The sequence below is a fragment of the Polypterus senegalus genome, chromosome 2 (genome assembly GCF_016835505.1).
Source record: "Polypterus senegalus isolate Bchr_013 chromosome 2, ASM1683550v1, whole genome shotgun sequence".
Classification (NCBI taxonomy): domain Eukaryota; kingdom Metazoa; phylum Chordata; class Cladistia; order Polypteriformes; family Polypteridae; genus Polypterus; species Polypterus senegalus.
In genome coordinates, this window is record NC_053155.1 from 95,361,641 (window position 1) to 95,385,531 (window position 23,891).

General features: G+C 34.0%; 1 protein-coding gene across 3 annotated transcripts in view; it reads right to left on the minus strand.

The window, feature by feature from the left end:
* The window catches only part of pdgfd (platelet derived growth factor d), a 343,896-nt gene that overhangs the window by 110,842 nt on the left and 209,163 nt on the right, over window positions 1–23,891 (minus strand). For 2 of the 3 annotated variants that reach the window (XM_039744178.1, XM_039744176.1), the window contains exon 2: window positions 18,265–18,469. In XM_039744178.1, coding sequence (XP_039600112.1) covers window positions 18,265–18,469 — 205 coding nt within the window. The remainder of the gene's footprint in view (window positions 1–18,264; window positions 18,470–23,891) is intronic. The other variant, XM_039744177.1, reaches the window with a different exon arrangement.

The window sequence follows — 23,891 nt, forward strand, 5'->3', positions numbered from 1 at the left end:
TCACTGCGCCATCTGCATAATACAGCAGTGTTACTACTGTGACAACTGGTTTAAAATGAAACACACAAACACACATGTATGTGAATTTCTTTTATTTTGTACAGATTGATAGATGGTCTTCAACAACATGTCAATTGAGCAATTGCATTTTTTCAGTTTTGTTCTTGTATAAAAGCATAGTTGTTTTGTTACACCTTTTGTGAAAGTGTTTCTTGAATATTTGGGCTTCACACATTCTACAGTTCATGTCAAAATTATGCTGTTATTACTATAACATATGAAAACATTTTTTGTTTTAGCTGTATGTTTAGCATTTCTTGCCTCACACTTTCTCTGTCATTCTATATTTACACAGATTATTTTAGACACAGAACACAAATGAAATGTATGTATTTCAAATCACAATATTTCATTATCTGTATAATTCCTTACAAACGCATCGCCAGATAAACACTTGAACACAGACTTCAGCTGTGAGGATCTCAACAGGGCGATGCCTTCATCTGACTGTCTGAATGCTTTCATAGCAGGCTGCATTTTGCTAAAACATACATTTGTAAAACAAAAGCGGGCTATTAGCGCAGTGATAAGGAGCTATAAGCTTCTTGCCATATGTCAGGAAAATTTAAGGAGGTCAGGGATAATGAAAAAAAGTGTAAGCTTCAGGGATTCTAGTGTTAAAGACTTGGTATTATTTATCTATGACAAGATAAATTAGACCACTAAATAGCCAATAAACAGCCAACCTTGTTTGTATTAGTTGTTTGTTTGTCTCGTTGTTGTCTCAGTCTTGATGCATCCTGTCTTATATGAATATATAAATGCAGTTATCATATTTCTATAATCCTTGTGTTTACAAATAAACTATACTATTTCTTAAAGCGATTGTGCATCAGTTACTTTGATATAAATCTAATTGCCAGAGACTATATCCTATAACAGAGAAATATAAGGTAAATAAAGAAGGAGTCTGCCCAAATCATTTATTAATTACTGGCATTACCAAAGGCAAAACTGATAATTAATTAAACCAAGTTAAATCTCTTCTTTTTCTACAGCTTATCGGCTACAACTGTACAGTCAACACTAGACATGTTTAAAAATATAACTTAGCTCTTGTCAGGACTGGTGCCGAATTTGTTCATATTGTTATCATTCTTTTTTAATATTTGTAGTAACTGGTTTGATTGGTCTTTACTAGGTTTTTTCCATTTCACTTCTCATTTTCTTGGGTGGCACTAGATCTGCACTGGAGTGGATGCATCATTACACAGGAAGAGTGTCTTTGCTTTATTTACCAAAATAATATTTTTTTTAAATAAACTTGACCTAGGACAGGGGTGTCCAACTCTGGTCCTGGTGGGCCACAGTGGCTGCAGATTTTCATTTTAACCTTTACCTAATCAGCAAGCAGTTTTCACTTCAATTTAATTGCCCTGTTTTTAAGGATTCAGTCATTTCTTCATTAAATGGCAGCCAAAGAGAAATGAGCCAACAGATGACCGTCTAAATTGAAACATCAAACTCCAGCCAATTTCACTCCAACCAGTTTCTTAATAAAATCCAATTCTTGCTGTTAATTAAAGCCATTATTGAATATCATGAATTGTTGCTGCTCTCATTCTGTCACAGAAGACTGTTGATTTTCTGCTTTTTCTTAGACCACCGTCAAGATGTTTTGGTGACAAGAGCAGACCAACATGACCCAGACCTTCACCTTTCTTTATTTTCAAGTTAGCTGGTCATATGGTGGCTTATTTTGTGTGTCATTATTCTTTGGCTGCTCATGAAGGAAAAAGAACAACAGATGTGATGACCAGTAGTATCAGTGATGTCAGTTCAGAGTCACACTTCTTCTTCTCTGGTTTCCTCTTAAGGGGATCCATCACCATCTTTTGCCAGTCTGCTTTTGATTATCATCTGAAAAGATGTGTCTTGCTGTTTTTTGTGAATTTTCTTGTTTTGGCATCAAATATACAAGGTTTCCCTTCAAGGTGCCCCAACTCTTTATGTTCTTCCTGTGTTTTTTCTTACATCTCCCTGTATGTGTATTTTTTCTATATTACATGATATTTCCTTTTTATGTTACAATGTTTTGTTTGAGATATGTTACAGTTTTTATTCATACAACATAAAGTATAACATATAAGGGGTAATGTGTTTAAAAAGAATTAACAGAATTGACTTAAATGCATCTTTATTAATTACAGTTCTCATGCTCATGATTCTTTCAAAATAATAATTTTAAATTAAAAATCAGATTTATTCCAAACAGATTTAAGAATGACAGAATAATTTAAAAGATAACATTATTTCTAAGTTTTAGAAAAAAGTTTAATAATCCAAATCAAATCTTATCCTAAAAAAATGTGTAATATAGTTTTGGCTTTTATTCTGTTTACAGTACAGAAACAGTTTTCAAATGCTAATTCAGTTACCACCAAAGTAGGAAACACCCCCATTTTTGTTCTTGTAGTCTTACGTGCAGTTTATGGTACCATTGATCATAACATTGTTCTATATAGGCCTGAGAATTATATGGCCTATCAGGCATTGTCATGAATATCAATTCATTTTCAGTATGTACAGAAGCCTAAAGGCAGTTAAAAATGCTGTCCCTCAAGGTTCGGTGCTGGGACCAATTCTCTTTCATTATATACAGTGTGCTGCCATTTAGTGATGTAATTCGGAAACCCAGAGTCAACTTTCATTTGTATGCCTATGACTCCCAGCTGAATATATCATTTACGCCAAATGCTACTCCTCATTAAATAACTGCTTTGTTGAAGTAAAATGGTGGATAAGGGATAGCTCATTAAATTAAGACAAAAAGAAAAAAAAATTGTGAGTTGTAATTCCTAAAATAATAAGGCATTACTTATGGATTTTAATTAAAAAAACTTTAGCTTTTGTTTGGCTGAGCCCAAACATTTTAGCTATATCTTAGGCAAACATTTAAACTTTAGTACACATATTATCACACTTTCTAAAACATCTTTCCTCTTTTAGTAATGCTACAAAATGTAGTCATTTTTTCTTCATTTTGCAGGAACTTGAAAAGCTAGTTCATTAATTAAATTCATGCAAAATTGACTAATGCAAAACGATATTGGAGGATTGTTCAAGTTGTTTGCTTATTGCTATGCAATTAATTCAAAACACGTCACCAAGAAAAATAAGTGCAGCTAAAAAAAGTATAACCTTATATAATCAGTTTCTAACTCAGTACACCAGCTTTCATTTGTATTTAGAGTCAATTTTAAAATCAACATTTACAGCTGTAAATGGCTTTACACCCAGTTATTAATGCCTAAACTCCAATGAACATATTGCATGATATAAGACTGTCAGCTCTTCTAAATTACCAAACACAAAATAGATAATAAACAATAAAAATGTGCTTTATAACCTGACATATGCTTACTTAAAATACTTAAAATTCTAAGGGCAAAAAAAAAACAAAACAAAAAACAGTAGGACGTACTTACAAATATTAGTAGGTCCCTTCATGTGTTAGCATTTAAATCTTCATTTTAACACAGCATTCTCTTGTGAGATCTGCTATAAATCCTGTTCATACAAAAATGCCTCTGGAAAATGTAAATTTCCCTATACTGCACATATTGAATGCCAGATTGTTAGTGTTTCACTATTACGTTTTAGCTGTATTTTGAATTTTAAAGCATTTTGGACTGATAATTGTAAATGCCAGAAAACTCAGGTGAATTATTTTAATGCAATATTATCTTCTGAAGAAGTTAAATTGGGAGAAAGAGATGGGCATATATTTCTATTAATCTCTCCTCAGTATATGTTTTAACAAATTGTGATGTGTGAGTCCCTGTCTTGCACTCCAAAACACGAGGCTGAGTCTCAGTACTTCAGCAAAACTAGCTTTTTTCAGCTTGAAACAGGAACAGCATGGTTCTTTATTGTATCGGGATCTGCCACTCTCATATACACAGACATAGCAATCAGGCAGGGTCATGGCCAGGTTAGTGGCCAAGTAATACTGTTCAATGCATTTATAATGATCGTTGCATCACCCATCGATGACGGCGCTTATAGCATGGCCGCAGTCAGCTCGGATTTGCTTTTGTGACGAGCCGCTGCAGCATTGGGAGCCTGTGGTTGCCCGGGCGCACCAATCGTGCTTCGGGTCACTTTTCAGCATGCCATCCCAATGGAGGGTGTCCTAAAAGTGTTTAGAAAACTTACAATATATTTATGAGTCAGCAAAAGGGCATATCTTTGGTTGAAATGGAATACTACTCATAGAATTTGCGACTAAGCATATTCTTGAAATGAGATTGTACATAATCTGAATTTGCAGTAAACATGTGACAGCCAAGAACCTTATCATACACAATGAAGTCTTTTAAAGAGATTTGCTTTATAAATTCTACTATATCATTAATCATTTTCTTTTATCAGTGTCAAATATAAACTGAATGGTTACTTTAAACAGCTAAGAAATCCAGAGAGTCCTGGACAACATTTTAATTGAAAATTACACAGAACAAAATGCAAACCCTAAAGATGTATTTTCATAAAATTCTGGCTAAATTGCAGTTGGCCGAACCATACAAACATAATCTATCCATCCATTTTCAAACTCTTCTAAGTATTTAAGATTTATAGTTGGTTTTTATCCTGCCATCTTTGGGTGTAAGGAGGCAGCTCACTCAGGATATTTCTGTCTTAGGGTTTACCCATGCACACAACCACATTGTACAAATTAAAAGATGCCAATTAACCTAACCACCATTACCTTGGAATTACCACTGAGGACAGTACTACCTGAAAAAAAACACAAAGACACTGGGAGACAGTGATAACGCATAAGATTAAAACCCAGAACTCTGAAGCTATGAGGATGCAGAACTAATCATTGTCCAACCTAATAAATATAATTGCATTATTTTAAATAAGTGGCACTAGTGACCTTATCAGCATTGGGCAACTTAGCATAAAATTCATAAAATAATGCAAGCACAATTAAAGACAAGATGGGCAAGGAGCTACCTGTGTTGGTATACAGTCAAAATGGGCTAGAGTGGTGGGAGATAATGGATTGAACGAGTTGAATCTTTTATTTTGAACCAAATGGAGACTGATGGTTGACATGACATAAAATATTTAAAATTATTAGTGGAATACACAGTATGCCCAAGGGTAGAATCTACATAGACTTGGAACAAACTCAGTTGCTTTAACACGCAAGACTCTAATTGAGCATTTAGATCAATTTTAAGCCACCTAAATAGGCCCCCGGATGAAAGCATATCTAATTAAAACTTTGATTTTTAACTTTGAAAGCTTTTCATGACAAATACCCTACTTATTTCACAACTCTGATTAATCCTTATCCACCCAGCAGAGCCCTTTACTCTGCTATGCTCACTTCTCTGTTTTTTCTAACAAATACAAAATTCTTGAGGTGTTTAATTTTAGCTACCACATTCCTAAACTGAAACTTCTGTTCAGTATTAGACACCTGCATTTAAGACTAACCAATGGTATTTATGTGTAGTAGACCATTTTGTTAAAATTTGGAATTTTTTTTTTTTAGTAAATGTTTTGCAGCAACTATAGTCATAAAAAACTATACTTTTTTTTAGAATTCTTTTAAATATATTCATTTTTGACATTACAACTTTACAATTTAAACAGCAGTTTAGCTGAAAGTAACACCTTGCAAACCATCAAATTTTGGTCTGATGATACTCTGATACCATTAGAGAAGTGGGAAATAATGATTTATCTTTAGCCAGATGACCTCATAAAAATGTTATTTTGAAGTAAACTATGTGTTTACATTTAGTAAGTTATTCTTTTCTAAAAATAAATGGATATACCCCTTCAAGTCTAATTGTAAGCAGGACAACTGTGGTAAATACCAGAAGCTAGAAAAAATATGCACTGCCAAACATTTTAATTCTGGCCAGTATATAATTAACAGATGCATGAACCATAAAATTCCACTTAAAGCTGCACTTTAGACATGATTCAATGCCATTTTATCAGTCTATACAAGTAATTCAAGTAAGCAAATTAAAATCTTCAACTATGTCAGTTTCTCAGATAAATAAAAAATAAAGATAGTACTTAAGCAGGCAGTATTACTGCCTCACTTGTTAGTGTGTGGTAAGAACTTCATTTCAGTACATATAAAATTGTTTTTTTCTCAGTTTTGTAATTTTTGGTCATCTTTTTTCTTACTGTTTATTCTTTTATTATCATTATGATGGAAAAGTCAGTCTTCTGCCATTAAGTGAGCATCTTCTTGTCTCGGGCAGTCATTTTGTGGTGCAGATTCATGGAGGGAGCCATCTAGTTGCTAGGCAGGGATCACGTGATATACTGTGTATTTGCACTCAAGCTTTATAAGATAGTAGTACAGAGCAGCTTGCTCATCTACCCATTGGATTAAAGATAAACAGGCAAAGAACCTTATTAGTAGTAGTAATATTGTCCTGTGTACAGAGTACAATGAAATTCTTACTCAAATGTGCAGAGCCCAGAGCAATGTGCAGAGCAATGGGCACATGTCTGCAAGCAAAGGGCTCAATCACACTCAAACTCTCACTCACACTCACACCAGGTTTGTTTGGTATTAACAGTTATCCTAATAAAAACAGTGTTTCGTTAAATTTCTTACATTGTTATTACTGTGTAGTTTTATCACAAGCAGGAGTACATCAGATCAGATAAGGTAATTTGTGTTTTCTTTTAAATAAAATGAAGCTGTCTTCTGTTACCTTCTTGTTTATTAAGGCAGCAGACAGTGGCAACTTGTTGTATGCTGGTATTAGTTAGAGGGAAAATAAAACAAATCAGTTTAAAGCCCTTTCTGCCAGAAATCTTTTCACTATAACTCTGGTTTAGATTTTGGTTTAGATTCTTGGTTTTGTTTGCTACTTTAGATTTTTCTTAAGACCTTTGCCAGTTTTGCATATCACATTCCTCCCTGTCTATTTGTCTCTTTTCCATTTGTTTTTCACTTCTTTCTCTTATTTAGGTCTTATTTATAGGTCAACATTGTTCTTACTTGCATGTCCTAGTCAACACAGTGCCACTCACTGGAGCCATGATATCATAAAGTTTAACACCCTTACCTTGAAACGTGTTGTTTATTATCTGAAAATTACAGAACACATTTACCATATCATTGTAAAAAGAATATTGAGATGCTTGGCGAGTTTGAAAGAATAAAGATATACTATTACAGGGAAAACCAACAATCAGCATTCTCATGATTCACTCCATGTACAGAAACAAATAAAAAGAGCAAAAAAAAAATGACATATCGTGAAAAATGAATATAAATCTAGAAACATTACATGTGGCAATACTACTACAACTTAGGCTCAGACCTTTATTGCATTACTAAGACCACAACCAGAGTACTGTCTGCAGTTCTGACAACCACAGCACCTAAAGCTATTCAGAGAAGAGCAACCAAATGCGTCTCTGGGATGAAGGACATATCCAGCCTCATCAAGCTAAGAGAATTTGAGCAGAGAAGCTTGTGTGGGGACCTAATCGAGATCTTTAAAATTCTTGAAGACACTGACAACACTGCTCCAACATATTTCTCCCAGTTAGACAGTAAATCATGTTCTTAAGGACAGCACTGGAAATTGAGGGGAAATGCATTCAAAAGTCCACACTGAGCTTCTGCATGCAAACGATAGCTAAAGGAGGAAACCTAAAATCATCTGGACAAGATATTGGGACAACCTAGCTATGATTACTCTTTTACCCTGAAATGTTGAGTCCAAGTTGAATTTATAGCTAGGGTACAGCTAGAACAGTCTTCTGCTTTTACATGTTTTCCAAATACTTAAAGATATATTATGCCATCTATTTTCATCCCTCAAGTGTGTGTGTGGCTGTTTGTGCTCATCCTGTGATTACATTAAATCAGATCAATGAACTGTTTCCAATTATAGACATTTTTCACTCTTATCTTGACCATGGCCAGTTAACTGTTGTACAACAATGCATTACTGCAAAAAAAAAAAAAAAGTTACAAAAAAAACAATTGGTTTCCAATAACCTCAGTCTCAAAAATACACAGAAGAGAAACAAACAGAACTTACAAGAAAAGTTAAAAAGTAAACTTCCTATATACATGCTTCTGTTATATGTAACATTTCAGTGGAGCTGATAAATTAATTGGACTTCACTGTCTTTAAAAAAATGGACAAATATATTAATCAGGAAAAGCTAATCTGATAGAAATAAAATGTAAACCAACCTGGATTGAAAAGTATAAGTCACTAATAGAACCTAATCTTAAGGAGTAAATTATCATTACATCATTAAATTATAATTAAGATAACAAATTAACAGAATGTTGCAGAAACTGCTTTTTAAGGTCAGTGTAAAACTTACTGAGACACCAGGACATGAGGTAAATTTTAAAAATGGTTTGTGTGAATATATTATTTTCAGTTTTTGAGCACATTCAGGCAGAGAACATTAGAATCCATCCATCCATCCATTATCCAACCCGCTGTATCCTAACTACTGGGTCACAGGGGTCTGCTGGAGCCAATCCCAGCCAACACAGGGCGCAAGGGAGGAAACAAACGCCGGGCAGGGCGCCAACCCACCACAGGAACATTAGAATTAAAGAGGCTAATAGGTTTTTAGGTTGTACAGCACAATGTGTAGAGTACAAGTCATGGGAGGTTATGTGCAAGCTACATAATACAGGGTGGGCCATTTATATGGATACACCTTAATAAAATGGGAATGGTTGGTGATATTAACTTCCTGTTTGTGGCACATTAGTATATGTGAGGGGGGAAACTTTTCAAGATGGGTGGTGACCATGGTGGCCATTTGGAAGTCGGCCATTTTGGATCCAACTTTTGTTTTTTCAATAGGAAGAGGGTCATGTGACACATTAAACTTATTGGGAATTTCACAAGAAAAACAATGGTGTGCTTCCTATATAGTACTGTGTTAAATTTTGTTAAGCATGCTACAAAAAAAGACATAGCAGTGCTAAGTGAAAACCCAGAAGAGAGTGCCAATGCTGATTCCAGGAATGAGGGATTCAGAATGGGCTATGAACAAAGACTAAAGGAGCTGAACCTTTTGAGTTTAAGCAAAACGATTATTAACTGGTGACATGATCGAAACTTTTAAAATTATAAAAGATGTTAGTGTTTTAAATCTGTTGTTGTTGTTACTTTACAATAATTCCTCAACATTAAGATGGGGACATAGTTGTAAACATCTTAGAGGTAAATTTTGCACACATTACAAATGTTGCTATCACCATCTTGATAATGTCATGCTGTGTTTAAATGTTTTTCACAGGCAAAGTCAGTATCTCTTTGCTGCATTTGGTTGAACATACTATACATCAGTTCACGAAATATCCAACACAGGCTTATTTAAGAGGCAAATAACCCAGGAAAATTCAGTCCATGCTTTACACCAGAAATCACAGAATGGCTATTTTCAAAAAGAGTTATAAAGAAAGTTTTTTTTTTTTGTTTAGGCATTGCAGGTTTCCAAAGGTTGCTTTACTGTTAGACCCTTGCTCATTTAAAGATTACACATTATTACTATTTAATATTTTTAAATTTGAACCACAAAGAAAAATAAAAACTAGAGATTTGCCATAGAAAGGTGCTCTTGCTGATCTGAATACACTCCAAAATACTTCCAAAATGTTTCTTACAAAGCAGATGGTAAAAACATATAAACTTCGAAAACATCATAAATAATTTTGTACCATAGTTTATAGTGAATAATCCATTAAAAGTCTGATGAAATCTGAATATGGATATTTATATCAGTTAAGTGTCTTACTAGTTAATACATTACTTTGTAATACAACAAGCACAAGAATAGCATTTAAAGCATATGACTGTGTATGGCTACAAACCATGGATACCATATGGATTAGCTTTAAACTTAGTGTTCAGATGTTTTGAAAAGTAGAGTTATTATCTGTGCATTTAGAAGTCACTAAGAACACAGTTTAACAATTGTTGTTTCAACTGGGGAAAAATTCTGTCAATCATGTCTAAATTTCTTTTTCTAACTAGTATTACCTATACGGGTGCTAAACTCATATTCATAGGATAAATGTAGCTATGGCAAAGGGATCCCTGTCTACAACAACATGGGAAGAAGAAAATGCTACAAAAAATCTTACTTTATGGCAATTCATTATGTAGCAGACAGATTAAATTAACATCTTTGGCAAAATATTGGAATAGGTTCTCTACCCAGTATAAACTGCAAAGGACCACGTGACATTCATAGGGCCCATTCTGAAGAGACAATTTCTAAGCCAAAACTTGTATTGCACATTTATTTTTGTAAAAAATGTTTTGGTATGGAATTTAATTTCCTTCTCAGTATTAAGCAATAAGGACCGCTACACAAAATGAAAAAGATGTACAGACTTTATAAAAAAACTGCTAGAATATTTAATCTGTTCTGTGAAAAAACAGTAGCTTATAACCTTGTTTTAGAATATTAACCTCAGTCATTCATGGGTATGCAAGATAATTATTAAGGAAGAAAATTTAAAACAATTTGTTTTAATTTCATAGTAAATGAACAATGTACACATCATATACAATATGATAGTTATTTTTAATTTTGGAAATAGACTGCGAGACCAAAAACAGTGTTCTGCCAGACATAGGAAATGTTTAAAATTAGCCTGCAAAAGTTCAAATGTTTAAGTATTTATTATTCTTGGTCATAATATACAAAATACAACCCTAAACCAGTAACCAATCCAATAAATAAGCAATAAATACACTAGATAATCAGCAGTGCTACTTCATGGTACTAACTGAATGCATTTGCTATGAAAACGTAAACCTTATGATGACTCCATCTTTACGCTAGAGTCTGTACTTGACAGTTATTTTTAAATGATCAGATCTGATATTTCTGAGATTGTGAAAACGTGTCCCAATAAATGTGTGCAATAAGTGATCTGCTGAAAAGCACTGGACTAGTTTAAGAATATGAAGCTATCTACGATGCAAAGTTATTGTATAAATATATTATGACAAAACGGTAAATAATTACACGATGATAAAACAATTAACAAATATAAGAAATCAAGCAACAAGCAGCCTGGAGTGTTTTTGTTTAACACAAAATCAATAAATAAATAATAATAGTAATAATCAATAAATGAAAATAATTACTGAGAAATATATGCATTATCTTCCTTTGTTGTATCATTATGGTCAGTTGCCTAGCAATGACCTTACTTTCACTACTTGTGAATACTAACTGTTGTCACCTTAAAATGAAATGACTGATTTCCAGACTTTACTTAGTTTTCAAGATGATTGGTCTTATTCAATTACTGGGTGGTTCCTCTGCAAATTCTACCTGCAACCAGGATCTTGGTCTGTTCACCAGTCAGTCCTTATGTTCTGAACCTACATATCAGTGCTTTGACTATAAGTATCCTAAAACAACTGTCATCTGTAATTGTTCTAGTAATGACCAAAAAGAATTCTTGCTACTGTAAAGTTTATCTTACTCTAGAAACACAAACAAAGGAGATCATACAGCTAGAAGAGTGGAAGAAGTTGTTTTTTTAAAAAGCATCATACACATAATCTATATATGTATCATAAACAATATATAAACAGCACTTTTCCTTTTTGTGTTTGTTTTATTCCTTCAGCTTGTTTCTACAGTATTAGCTAATTCCTTGAAAAAGTGTGAGAAAGCCCCATAATTTAATGCCAGTGACCTATGCTGAATTAAATGTGGTACATTAAGCACGATAACAGGGTAGCAGCCAACACTTTACCTTGAAAAAGCAATAAGGTAAAAACCCTACCGACAGAATAGTGAGAGTGAATCTTTTATTAGAAGCTGAAACAACACAAACGCTCAAAACAAAAAATGCTGAAAGCAATAAATAGGTCATATCACTCAAAAAATAAGTTGTTTTGTTTTGTTATACATCTACAGTACCTTAAGTTAATTGAACTCAAAATAATCACATTGGCTAGCTTTACATAGTTGTTCCTTAGAATATTGATGTAAATCTCCTGAATATCACATCAACACATTTAATTGACACTGAAACAAAGCCAGTAGATTTAATTCCTTTAAACAGTGGCATAATCGGTCTTTTGGACTGTTGCCATTATCCCCCTTGCTTATGCACCACCTGTCTTACTCAGAATAAACAGCTTTTTATACTCAAACAATGATATGCCTATTGGCCCAATACAAAGATATATTAAGTTGATTTATCTTTAAATTGACACTTTTTATATTTATGTATGTGATTACTTTTCACGCTTTGTTGCTGGAGGGGAGGCTTATTCTCCAGGTTGTTTTTTTTTTGAGTCACTCAGGAAAAATACATAGGTTGGGGGCTAGAGGGTGGTGATGTTTTGGTTATATGTAGGGATAGTTTTCAGAATTTATCTGCATTTTCTGACATATTTTTCTTGACATAATAGTTTACATTTGCAAAATGTAATGTGTTTTTTCTCCAAATGTTGCAAATGCTTCTTGGAAGATCCCTGTATACAGGCAAAAAGAATATTAAACACTATTAGTAAACTCATTTTTCCTGAGTACTATACTGATTAATGTTCCTCTGTTTTTGAAAAACTGGGAAACCTGTCTCATACTCTACATCACAAAATGAAATTCTTTTCGAGACAATATGTTTATTATACACTGGATTACAATTTAAGTCTAATCAATATAAAAAGTACACATAGAGAAAAAGTTTAAAGTAAAAAAAAAAAAAAACAATGGTTGTATATTCTTTCTTCATTGTGTTGATTTAATGTAAATGGGAGATAGCGTGAAGGTATACTCCCCCCAAAAATTAGCCACAGTAGATGCCTAATCAATCAGCAACTTTGTTATCCCCATACTACATGAAAACATGACATACAATTTTTCACAGGCCTTCACTAAAAACTATTGGTAAATAACATCTACACAACATATCATTTTTGTGTGGAGTATTACTTGAAAGACTTGTTGAATGTTAAAAACGGCCAATGTAACTAGGTAGTGTTAAACTAACCATGCGGAATTGTGAACAGTTAGATTTTTTTAGAATTACTAAAATAATGTGTGTTGGACCTGCTGACAGAACTGGATGTAATTCCAACATTATATTTTAAGTGTATGTCATAATGTGGAGACATTTAAGTAGAGCTTTAAGAATGAATTCATAACATTAATAAAACTAATAATAACAAAAAGACACTGGTAATGAATTTTTGTTATAGATTAACAAGTTAGTTACTTCACTTATATACCTACAGTGTATCACTTCATCTGGAGACAGAATGCACATTAATACAGATAATGGAGGCGTGTTTATAGACAACCAATAGCATCAAAAATATGGGAAGAGCTTGCTTTATTGTCTTCAGTGAAGACAGTTTGCTACAAAATGGGCAAAGCTGAACTTCAGCATGTACCTGAAGATAACTACACTGGAACCATGATAAAAAAGAGGAGGAGAAGTGCTCAAAACAGTATAGTTAGTATTGCTAGAAAAACAGGCAAAAATAAGGCATAAAAAGTTCAGCATAGGTCCCATTTTCAAAACAATTAGCCTAATGGTAGATGTTAATATTACAACTCAAAATCACTCATGCTCACACACATTCATAATAATTTTCATTGAGTTTAGTAGGGGAGTATGCATAATTTAGTGTCAGAATAGCCTTTTGTAAATTTGTACTTGTATATTGAAAATAAAAGAATAAAATTACTAGAAGAAGCATGTTCACATTTTTGCGGGACCCCCTGCTCAGTTTTCTAGACTATAAATAAATTAGCTAATGTCAGTTTTGTGCAACATTGACTACTATTCTGCAACTTTCTCCAAGTAAGATGATAAGTGTTATGAAAATGTAGCATCCTTCAGTGTTTACACTGAAATGGAGGTGGCTTCCCAACATTTGTAAAAATTAAAACTTTAGAAACTTGCTGTATGCTTTAAGTCTAAAACATGTTTAAGGAGACAATCCAAGCTTCTAAATATATGGTGCTCTATACTATTAAAATCTAACTTAGTTACCTAATATTCTTCTTTGTAGATCTCAGCTGTTTGGGTGAAAAGCAAGATATAACACATCTTGGATTACTGGTAAAATGTATTGCCCTCAGCATTTCCTTCCTACAGTAGTGCTGCAAGCACCAAACAGGTGAGCTGGATTCAACAAAGTAAGGTGCTCTTAAAAGCAGCACATTTCCTACTGCAGCATCCGAGAGACCACAAGAAACAACATGCTTTTAATAGATTAAAAATGCTTTGTTCTATATTTATTTCTTGGGGATCTGAAAACTGATATTTCTGATACTGAAGATAGCCTTTGATCTGTAAGGATAAAAAATTCTGAATTGTAATTTATAGCTTTTAAAATACCACATTACCTTCAGTGTTTGGATCAGTGCTGAAACTCACTCTGATAACTTTGTGAGGTTTTCTTTATCATTTAACATTTAGTGTTTTACCACCTTTCAAAATGACTGTTTTGTTTCACAGGAGAAATATTTTTTGCACACAAGATTCATTTTACATAAATGCCAATGCTTGCTTTTTTTGAAATTGATCATTGTGCAAGATGATAAATAAAACATGTTTTGAATAAAACAGTTTACATTTGAAATAATTGTGTGCTTTTAAAAATTCCAATTAATTGAAGTGGTAATCAGCCAATAATCTATTATTCAATTCAATTCAGTTTATTCTTGAATAGTGCTCTTCATCGAGTCTGGGCTCAGAGTACAGTAACAAGTACACAAACAAAATGCTATTACAACTTTACAAATGACTAATTACATAATGCATATACTTAAAAACACAGATTTGTTTTGTTTAAATACACAGTAATACAAAGCAGTTCCATTCTGATTAAAATAAATGGAACCTAACAATATATAATCATCAAAATAGTTGTTGGTTGCTGCCACTACATTTAAACTTTATTCTGTCTTATTTTGCACAGGTGTTTGAACTTGCTAGTTATATGCTTATATTTTTCATCTCATGATGACCAGGTCATCGGGAAGTGCATTATGTCAATGTAAAAGGTATTTAGACAGGTAAATGTTACTGTTTCCGTGTCTGAAATATTATTTAGCTAGGAAAGGAAAATCAAAACTTACAATCAAATTATTGCTTTGGATTTTGGTCTAGATTTCCATTTAGATTCTACTTTTACTTTAAGTATTTTAGTGTTAGGATATTCTGCTTTACCCTTTGAAAAAAGTAATGACTATGGGCCTATTTTGATTTCTGAATGAATCCATATATGCCACTGATTCAAAACCAACAATTATTTTACACTCATTGACCAAGACTATCATGGCACTGTGCAAATTTATGACTACCTTTCCTTGCAGGATCACATGAAAGGGCAGAAGCTTTCTCTGCTTCATTAATATTTTCATAGAACACATTACAGCATTTAAAATGTATAGCATAAAGGCAGCAGAATCACAATAGATAGACATATGATTATTATCAGAACTAGGACACAAGGTATAATAGACAAATATAAATAGTATTGATCTAAAATTCCTTGAAGTGGTTAATGTAAATACATAGATAAAAACAACTACCTTTTGTCTCCCTAATAAGCAAAATTAAAATTTTTCTTGACGCAGGAAAAGAACACGAGCAGTGGCAATTGCGTAAGACAGAGAAGATTTAAACAATTCGGACACTGCCAGAATTTTCAATAGACATATTACACTAATATTTACAAAGCAAACCCTGTGGACCACCTAGTTAAGATGGTTTCCAAGACAATGGCAGATATTAGTTTAAGTTCTTAATGATTAAGAAATTTGTTCTATATACAGTATAATAAAAAAGATGAGCTAATATGTTAGTGCTAAAGTTGACAATTTACACTTTTACACACACTCCTGTTATGAAGAAAAAAAGTGATGAATTGACAAAGTTCCATGAAACATTTGTTGACAGCAGCTAAAAGAAGCAAAGAACGGATCTGCTATTGCTGTTGTGTCTGTGTTTTTGTATACTAATGAATATGTTCAGAAAAGTGTGTTTTCTGCAGTCACATTTGAGATTTTAATGAACTGAATATAAAGGCAGAGTCAAATTGTAATGCAAATTAGTTACATTGGAGACTTGAGGCTGGCTTCTCTGCTGTTACTGGAAAATACTATTCTGCTTGCTTCTTCTGAATGATTTTAAATTTTTCAATTTAATTTTAATTTTTTACACTGTGGACCCTGAGCTTCACAATTTCGTCCATCTATATACTTGTATATGGTTGAGATGACAATAAAGTTCGCTTTGACTTTGAATGATAAACAATTAAGCTCAGAACTAATATAAGGTTACAATTTTTTTTTATATTATTTTTTCTATGAAAATTGGGAAGTTCTCTCCGTATTTTGAGAAGTTAACTGCCTTACCTTCTTCATAAATGATAACCAAGAGACAGAGAAAGATAAACTAGTCGGATAGGGCAAACTTGAAGTGAAATAGTGACTAGTGAAGCAAAAGTGAAACAACTATGCAATCCAGGAAATCTCAGAGCTTAGATGATGCTTGAGGGAAGCTTGCTGAAGTGATCTGGAAATGGTCACCTGACAGAACACAATGGACACTAAGACACTTGGGAGGCCTTATATTTCATTGCTGGCCTTTGTCTTCTTGAGTACAGCCCAAGAAGAGCTGTAATCTTATCATGTGAAAAAGAATGTTTGACAGCCTAATGCCACCATGACCACAACAGGATAAAAGGATTAAAAAAATCGATAAATGGAAACAAATGGATTATAATTTAAGTAGGTGAGGATGAGAAACTTGTCTGCTAGACTAAGGTGTTTCTGTGCATATGTAATAATACCCTACTGCAAATGCAAGACTGGTTGTCACCGGGGAGGACTTGCTTAGGGCTCCTACTCTTCCTTATGAGTTGTCCCCCCATGAGATGGCAGACATGGACTGTGAATATCTCTACCACAGCACTAAAGGAAATTACTCCAAGCAAGCAGGAGATTTGCCCATTTAGCTGTGAGGGCACTTCTCTTATGGAGCACTATGTCACTGGTTGCAGTGGCCAATTTCTGTGTGAAATTTGTACATTATCCCTATGTCCAAGTGCACCTCTTCAAACATCTAAATATTTGTGTATTAGGATGGGTGTTTACTGTAACTTGGTCCTGAGTGGATCTGTGCATGAGTGTGCCCTAATCCTATTTTTCCTTCCAAGTTATCATTCAGGTCCTTGTGATGCTACAACAGATAGAAGGAAGGGTGGATGGATGTCTGTAGTTTAGTGGTCAAACACACAAGGGTAACTCCATATTAAAATTTTTTTATGCCAACACTATACATAAGATTAACTTAAATCACCTGAATAACATAGAACAGTCAGTATTGAGATTAATATAGTTCTCTGTGCTGTGTTTATTTACTCATGAAACATTATAACTTATGAAGGCATTATGAATGTTTTGTACAACAATGTTTATCGTGTGCATTAGCTTGAACTTCAAAAAGAAAGAAATCTTTTTCATTAAACTATGACTCCTCCTACCAAAAAAAAAAAGTTCAATTAATTCAAACTTGTGTTTAAATCAGTCATTAGAGGACTAATTGGTAGAAGCTCCACGTTATGCTTCAGGCAATTTATAAGAAGCTGTCTGGTAAACTGTCTTTTTAATTATCCAACTGTCAATTAAGATTTATTCTTCTGTCCGAACAAATTAATCCTTTCATGACATAGATTTGCGTGAGAGGCAAAATCCTTCTTGTCTGTTCACAACCAATAATGAGAAGAGCAATTTCATGCTGTATATGCTTAGGTATAAAGAAGGAGAAATGCTCCTCTAAGAATCTTCCATCTCAAATCGTCCACTGCAAAAAGTGCTTCAAAGTAAAAAAGAACTAGTAGTTTGGTTATTATATATTATGCACATCTGCTAAGTAAATAACGGATCCAAGCACTATAAAAAATATGCACATTTTTATTAGGCAAACTAATGCTAATAAAGAATAATTAAAAGCAACAGACAAAGTAAGCCACTATAAGATTTATTCTATTCTTTTGACTCTCTTTAATGACAGAGTTTCTGGTTTCTGCTTGCTAGATTGCTAAATTTAAATTGTTGACTCTGCCTCCCATAGGCTGTTCCACAAAAGACATTTAATGAAAAATATTAATCATAAATACATCCAGGCCAAATGCCCACTTCTAACCTACCTTCTTAAAGTTGTGCTTTGCTTACCTGCAAATATCATTTTCTGGCTCCTCCAGGCCGAAGCGACTGTCGAAATCAAGTTGTATACGGGTATTTTCTGGTGAAGATAATTTCCATGTCAAATGTAAGTTCCTGGGGTAGTTGCTGGGAAAGCGTGGGCTCTGCACAAAGCCATTTTCAGAGAAGATGATGGTTTCTTCTTTCCGGTACAAGTCTGTGAGGTGATTGCCAGCTGTTAGTGGTCACAACTGAAGTTAGTGTGTTTAATCATTGGAATAAAGAAACAACATAAAATAGCAAGGTTTATAAAAAGTATATAAACATGTTACACTACTATATCAAAAGAAGACCCCAAAACAGCATTTTCTTAAAACGCCCATCTCTTTGTTCAATTAGTGAGCCAAGTCAATCTGAATATAAGGTCTCAGGGGCCTGGAGCCTATCTTAGAAGTCTTCAAGCACAAGGTAGGAACCAGCACTGGGTAGGGTGTCAGGGCACTTGATTGCATACATCTAAACTATGACAATATCAGATTTTCAGGTAACACAGCTTGCATTTTTATGCATATAGAAAAAAGTGTTCATGGGCAGACCCCATTTATGTAATGGGAGAACACGCAAACTTGAAGGATAAATTTGGTAGTTTTCAACTCAAAGTTATTTCTTCACAATGTTGGTATATATTCATTTTTCACATAAAACTGTGCTCTAAAGCAAAGCGTTTTTTATTAACTTGATCAGTGTCCTGAGATTACATACATATTCCAAAATAACATATCCTTATCATTTTAAGAAGGAAAAGAAAAGAACAAAACAAAACATTGTCATGACATTCAGCCATGATAAAAGCAGACCAGCTGTGCACTCTACTATGCCGTTCATCTTCCTCTGCGGCATCTTTAAGGAAAAAGGGTGTGGATTTGGAAAATGTGAATTTGGAAAATTACTGCCAAGTGCCGTTATTGATACTATTGAATGTTGATGCCCAAATATGAATTGCTGTCTCTGCTCTGAAGACAACAAGGAAATAATAACTGAAAAAGTCACATGTGCGATTGTTTATTATTTTTTTACAATATATATGCTTATTCCATTATTTTGTAAAGATATCCCCTGCTGCATTTGGATTGATAATGTAAATCAATGCTTCAGTCAGAGAGAATATAGTAGTGACTGGAGGGGTTGTAGGGGTGGGGGGTTTGTGGAAGAGATGGAGAAATGGAAATAGCCACTTTATGCTGACTGCTGGTGAAGTGGCTCTAAAAAGAACATTCTGGTTTCTTCAGCAGCCTCTTCCGCCACACAGTAATGTGCACTTTCAGCTACTTTGTTATTTTGCCTGCTCATTCACACCACCCGTCTCCACTCCATTCCACTAACATGGGGTTCACAGGCAACCTGTATACCATTTTATACCACTGTTTTCATTGGCTTCTCATCGGTGTCTACACATCAAGACCAATGGACTCTAGCAGCCAGTTGACAAATCCAAAGTGCTCTCTAAGTGCCACTGTTGCTGTCGTCACTGCTACTTGCGAAGCTCTTTTTATACTTGCTTCTCCAAGTAGTGCAGAACGGTCATTCCTGCCTTACAGCCCCAGGGACTGAATGAATTTTACATGTGCTCCCTGTGTATTTATGGATTGACTGGTATCAGTGAATGTCAGTGGCTTGGCTCTTTCAAAAATCAAAGACTTTTACCAAAAATACAATGCAGTGTAAGCAGTTCTCTTCAGATTCTTATTTATACAGAGTACATTGAAACTCTTATGTGCTCTTTTCAAAATGCTGCCACATGCAGTGAAACTTGCTCTGTATGCTATGTAAAATAACAACACAGAATATACTGGGCAAAAAGTAAGTGCTGTTTAGAAAAAAATAATCATATGATGTGAACACGCACCAAGCCATGGCAGAAGATAACTTTTAAGAAGTTAAATTGCAGGAGAAAAAGTAGGATTACAAGCAGAACATAAGTTGGCGCTGGGGGCTTGTTGGTGTTGTCCACCCACGACAGAGGCCAGGAGCAGATAAGCAAACAGGAGATGTATTCTCACCACAAAGTTCAAAGACTCTGTGATAAAATATTTATAGTTTCTTTTAATTATCACAAGGATTACTTATACTTTCCTTTCATTATCACAAGGAGGCCTCATAAGTGCAGAAGAGTAGGTTTAAATGCTTTTTCATTCACCTACGGACCCTTCATCTTCAATGTAATCTGCGAGAGCAGTCAAGGTCATTTTAAAAAATTAAAATTCATTAAAAAAGTACTTTTATTTGACAAATTAATATATGCAATGATTGTGAAGAAATAACTTTGACTTTATAACACAAAATGTATTCTTTATTTCAGATGGTGACTTGGCTGGGATTAAATAAACTTAAAAAACAATAATTTACCTTTTTTACTGTTTTTTTGTATTCGGACACTGCCAGATTTTTGAAGATTATTCGCTGCAGTTGAAATACTTTCAATGTTCATCATAAAAAATATACTAAAGTAACAGTTTTGAATTAGTCCTGGCAACAGATAAATAGTTATTCCATTTACTCTTATTTGCCACTTGAGGCTAATACAACATGATAGACTGTGGTTTACAAATGGTAATAAAAAGGAACACAAGTCTGAACATAACAAAAGGGGATACATAGCATTAATGGCTTATTTATTAAATCAGTGTGCTTTATTGAACTTCTATCCAGTCTTAGCCCAACAGTTCTTTCTTTATAACAAGAAATTTGGATATTTATGCTACTATCATAAAGCACTGTCTTGAAGGCATGACATATGTACAGGTAACACCTTTAGACTATGCTGTCAATATTGAACACAAGCACAAAGGCAAAATTTAAAAGAAAAATATACCCCCAGTGAGATAAAAGCTAAGATTTATTTTATATGTGTATCAGGATTGTGGAGGTTATTGGTGTATTTGCATGCTCTGTAGGTGTATATTGCTACTACATATTTCATTGAATAAGATCTGCATTCTCCTCATCCTCCATTAAATCAGAGCCCCATTTCCTTTCCATTGATGTGTGTCTTCAACAGAGAGTTTTGACTTTTACTATTGGAAATAACATCAGTGATTGATGGATTTATCTACATACTTGTCTTCTGCCACTCCAAAATATAACATCAATTATCCAATGAGCGTCTACAGAATAAACTGTTTCTTTGTTGATTCTTTATCTTTCATGAAAATGAATCACTTTTTGCAACTGTCGTGGATGTTTATAAATATGTTCCAGCATCCAAACCACTGAAAGCCTACCAGGCTAAATATGCTCTGGCATTCCTGTGTCTGTATTTTGAGTGTTCTAATTATACTCAAAATGTTATATGAAAATATGCCAGAGTTAAGGGAAAGTTTATCTGACTTAGTGAATTTTATGAGTTCATTTCTATCTAAAAATGTCATATCAACCTTTTGTTCCTGGGTCCCCACTTTGACCTCTCTAGTATGTGCTCTTTTTTTTGTTCTAATTTCACCTTCTACAATTTCTTATATTAGGAATTTGTTTTTGCATACCCCTTGGGGTCAGCCATTGTACAGCACCTCTGGAGCAATTGAAGGTTAAGGGCCTTGCTCAAGGGCAAAGCAGAGTAGGATCTCTTTTGGCAATGACGGGGATTCAAACCTGCAACCTTCGGGATACCAGCGCAGATCCTTAGCCTCAGAGCCACCACTCCGCCCCTTGTAAGTATATCTTCTATAAGATATATAGATGCCAATTTGGAAAATAAGATTTTCATTCACTCATTCATTTTCAAAAACAGTCTTAATACAGCATCTAATACAAATATTCCATTAAAAAATATTCCAGCGCCCTAACATACCAGCATACAACGTGAAACCCAAACCAAATATTTTTTTTCATTTTGATGTGCTTAGTGTACGTTAAACATACTTTTCCAACCAAAGAATATACAGGTTAATGTTACTGCCTTAATTTTTTCAGGGTAAAGTGATTCATGGATTTTTTGTTAAGAACTTTAAGTGCAATTTTAAATAAAATTCAATTTCTAGATGTCAAATTAAGCCTTTAAGTTGAAAATAACATTAAGGTAAATTTTTGGAGTTTCCTTATTTTTTTAAAATGCTAGTAGATGCCAGTCAAAGATGACACGCAAAACACAAAATAAAATGAACATTTTTTAGGTTTTTATTTGACATTTGACGTACTGCAGTAGGTGTTTGACTGACCTGCTATGGTTGGCGCAGCTCTCTCATTCTTTCTGTGTTTTGATAACTATATCCTTCTGCTGTTTCTTAGTTCATTATGAGAGCTTGGGACTTTAAAGATCAATGGGCCAGATCTCTATCTGTACTGATTCTGATTTACACTATGTCTGTGCACAAGAACAAAAAATAAAAAAAGGAACATAATTTATAAAGGATGACAACACGCTGTCAGACAGTTTGTGATAAAATAGAATTAAAAAGTTATTTTCCCCTTTCTGATATCCTCTGTATCTGTATGTTTGCCAAAAATAATGACTTCAAATCAAGGATTTAAGAAGAACACTTTGGCACACGCAAAGAAAATTCCAGGAAAGATGAGTAAAGGTAGCTGTTGAAATTTACCAATCAGGATTGGGTTGCAAAGCCATTTCAACGACTCTGGGAATCTAAAACACCATTATCTCCAAATGTGGAAATTTTGAAACAGTGGTGAACCTTCCTAGACTGACTGCCAAAATTACCCCAAGGGCACAGCAACAACTCATTCTACTGTAGAAGTCAAAGAGAGAGGAGAGAATTAAAACAAAACTGAGTACCATTATGAACAAAGCTGCACATCATTTCTCTGATACAGTAACACTGAGGACTTTCACCTAATGAATTATTCAACAGAAGTGTGTCAAGAAATGGTACTGGAGCTCATTTATACCAACAGCAATACACCTGCACAATATCTATCTATCTATCTGAAGAGGAACCCAGAAGAAAATCCAAACAACAGTGAGCCTCTCTAGCCTTAATCAATGTCAGTTTACATGACTCCTTGTTAAGAAAGAGTCTGAGTAAAAATGGGATTCATGGGAGATTACCAAGGACAGATGAGTCAAAAGTTCAGTAGAACTCTTTGTATGGTACAGGTCTCACTATGGCTGGAATAAAGCTAAACAACAGTGAGAACATCATACCTATAGTATACAAAGGAGTGGTAATGTGATGGTATGATAATGTGTTACTCGCTAAAGACCTAGAAGACTTGCCATTATTGAGGTAATCATTAAATCTTAATTAAATTACATTAAATTAAATGGATGACAAATTGGACTGGACTGCCAATACTGATGCTCTATGTAAGAAAGGTCAGAGCAGACTATACTTTCTGAGAAGGTTGGCATCCTTCTCTATCTATCTATTTAAATCTGTACTTTAATAGAATATCCTTAAGAAGAATTTCCAGTTGTTTTCTGTCAGTAACCTTTAACTGAAGCATAATTGGATAATACTAATCAACACTAGAATACCTGTAATATGCATGCTTTGGAGAATGGTACCAGTCTATCTTGAAACTACTGTTGCCAGTGCTGTCTCCATTTATCACGGATTTCTGAATGAAATATAGCGGGAGAGAAAAATGGATGTAGGCAAGTCATTGTGGTTTCTTTAATGCTCAGAATATGATGAAGAGAA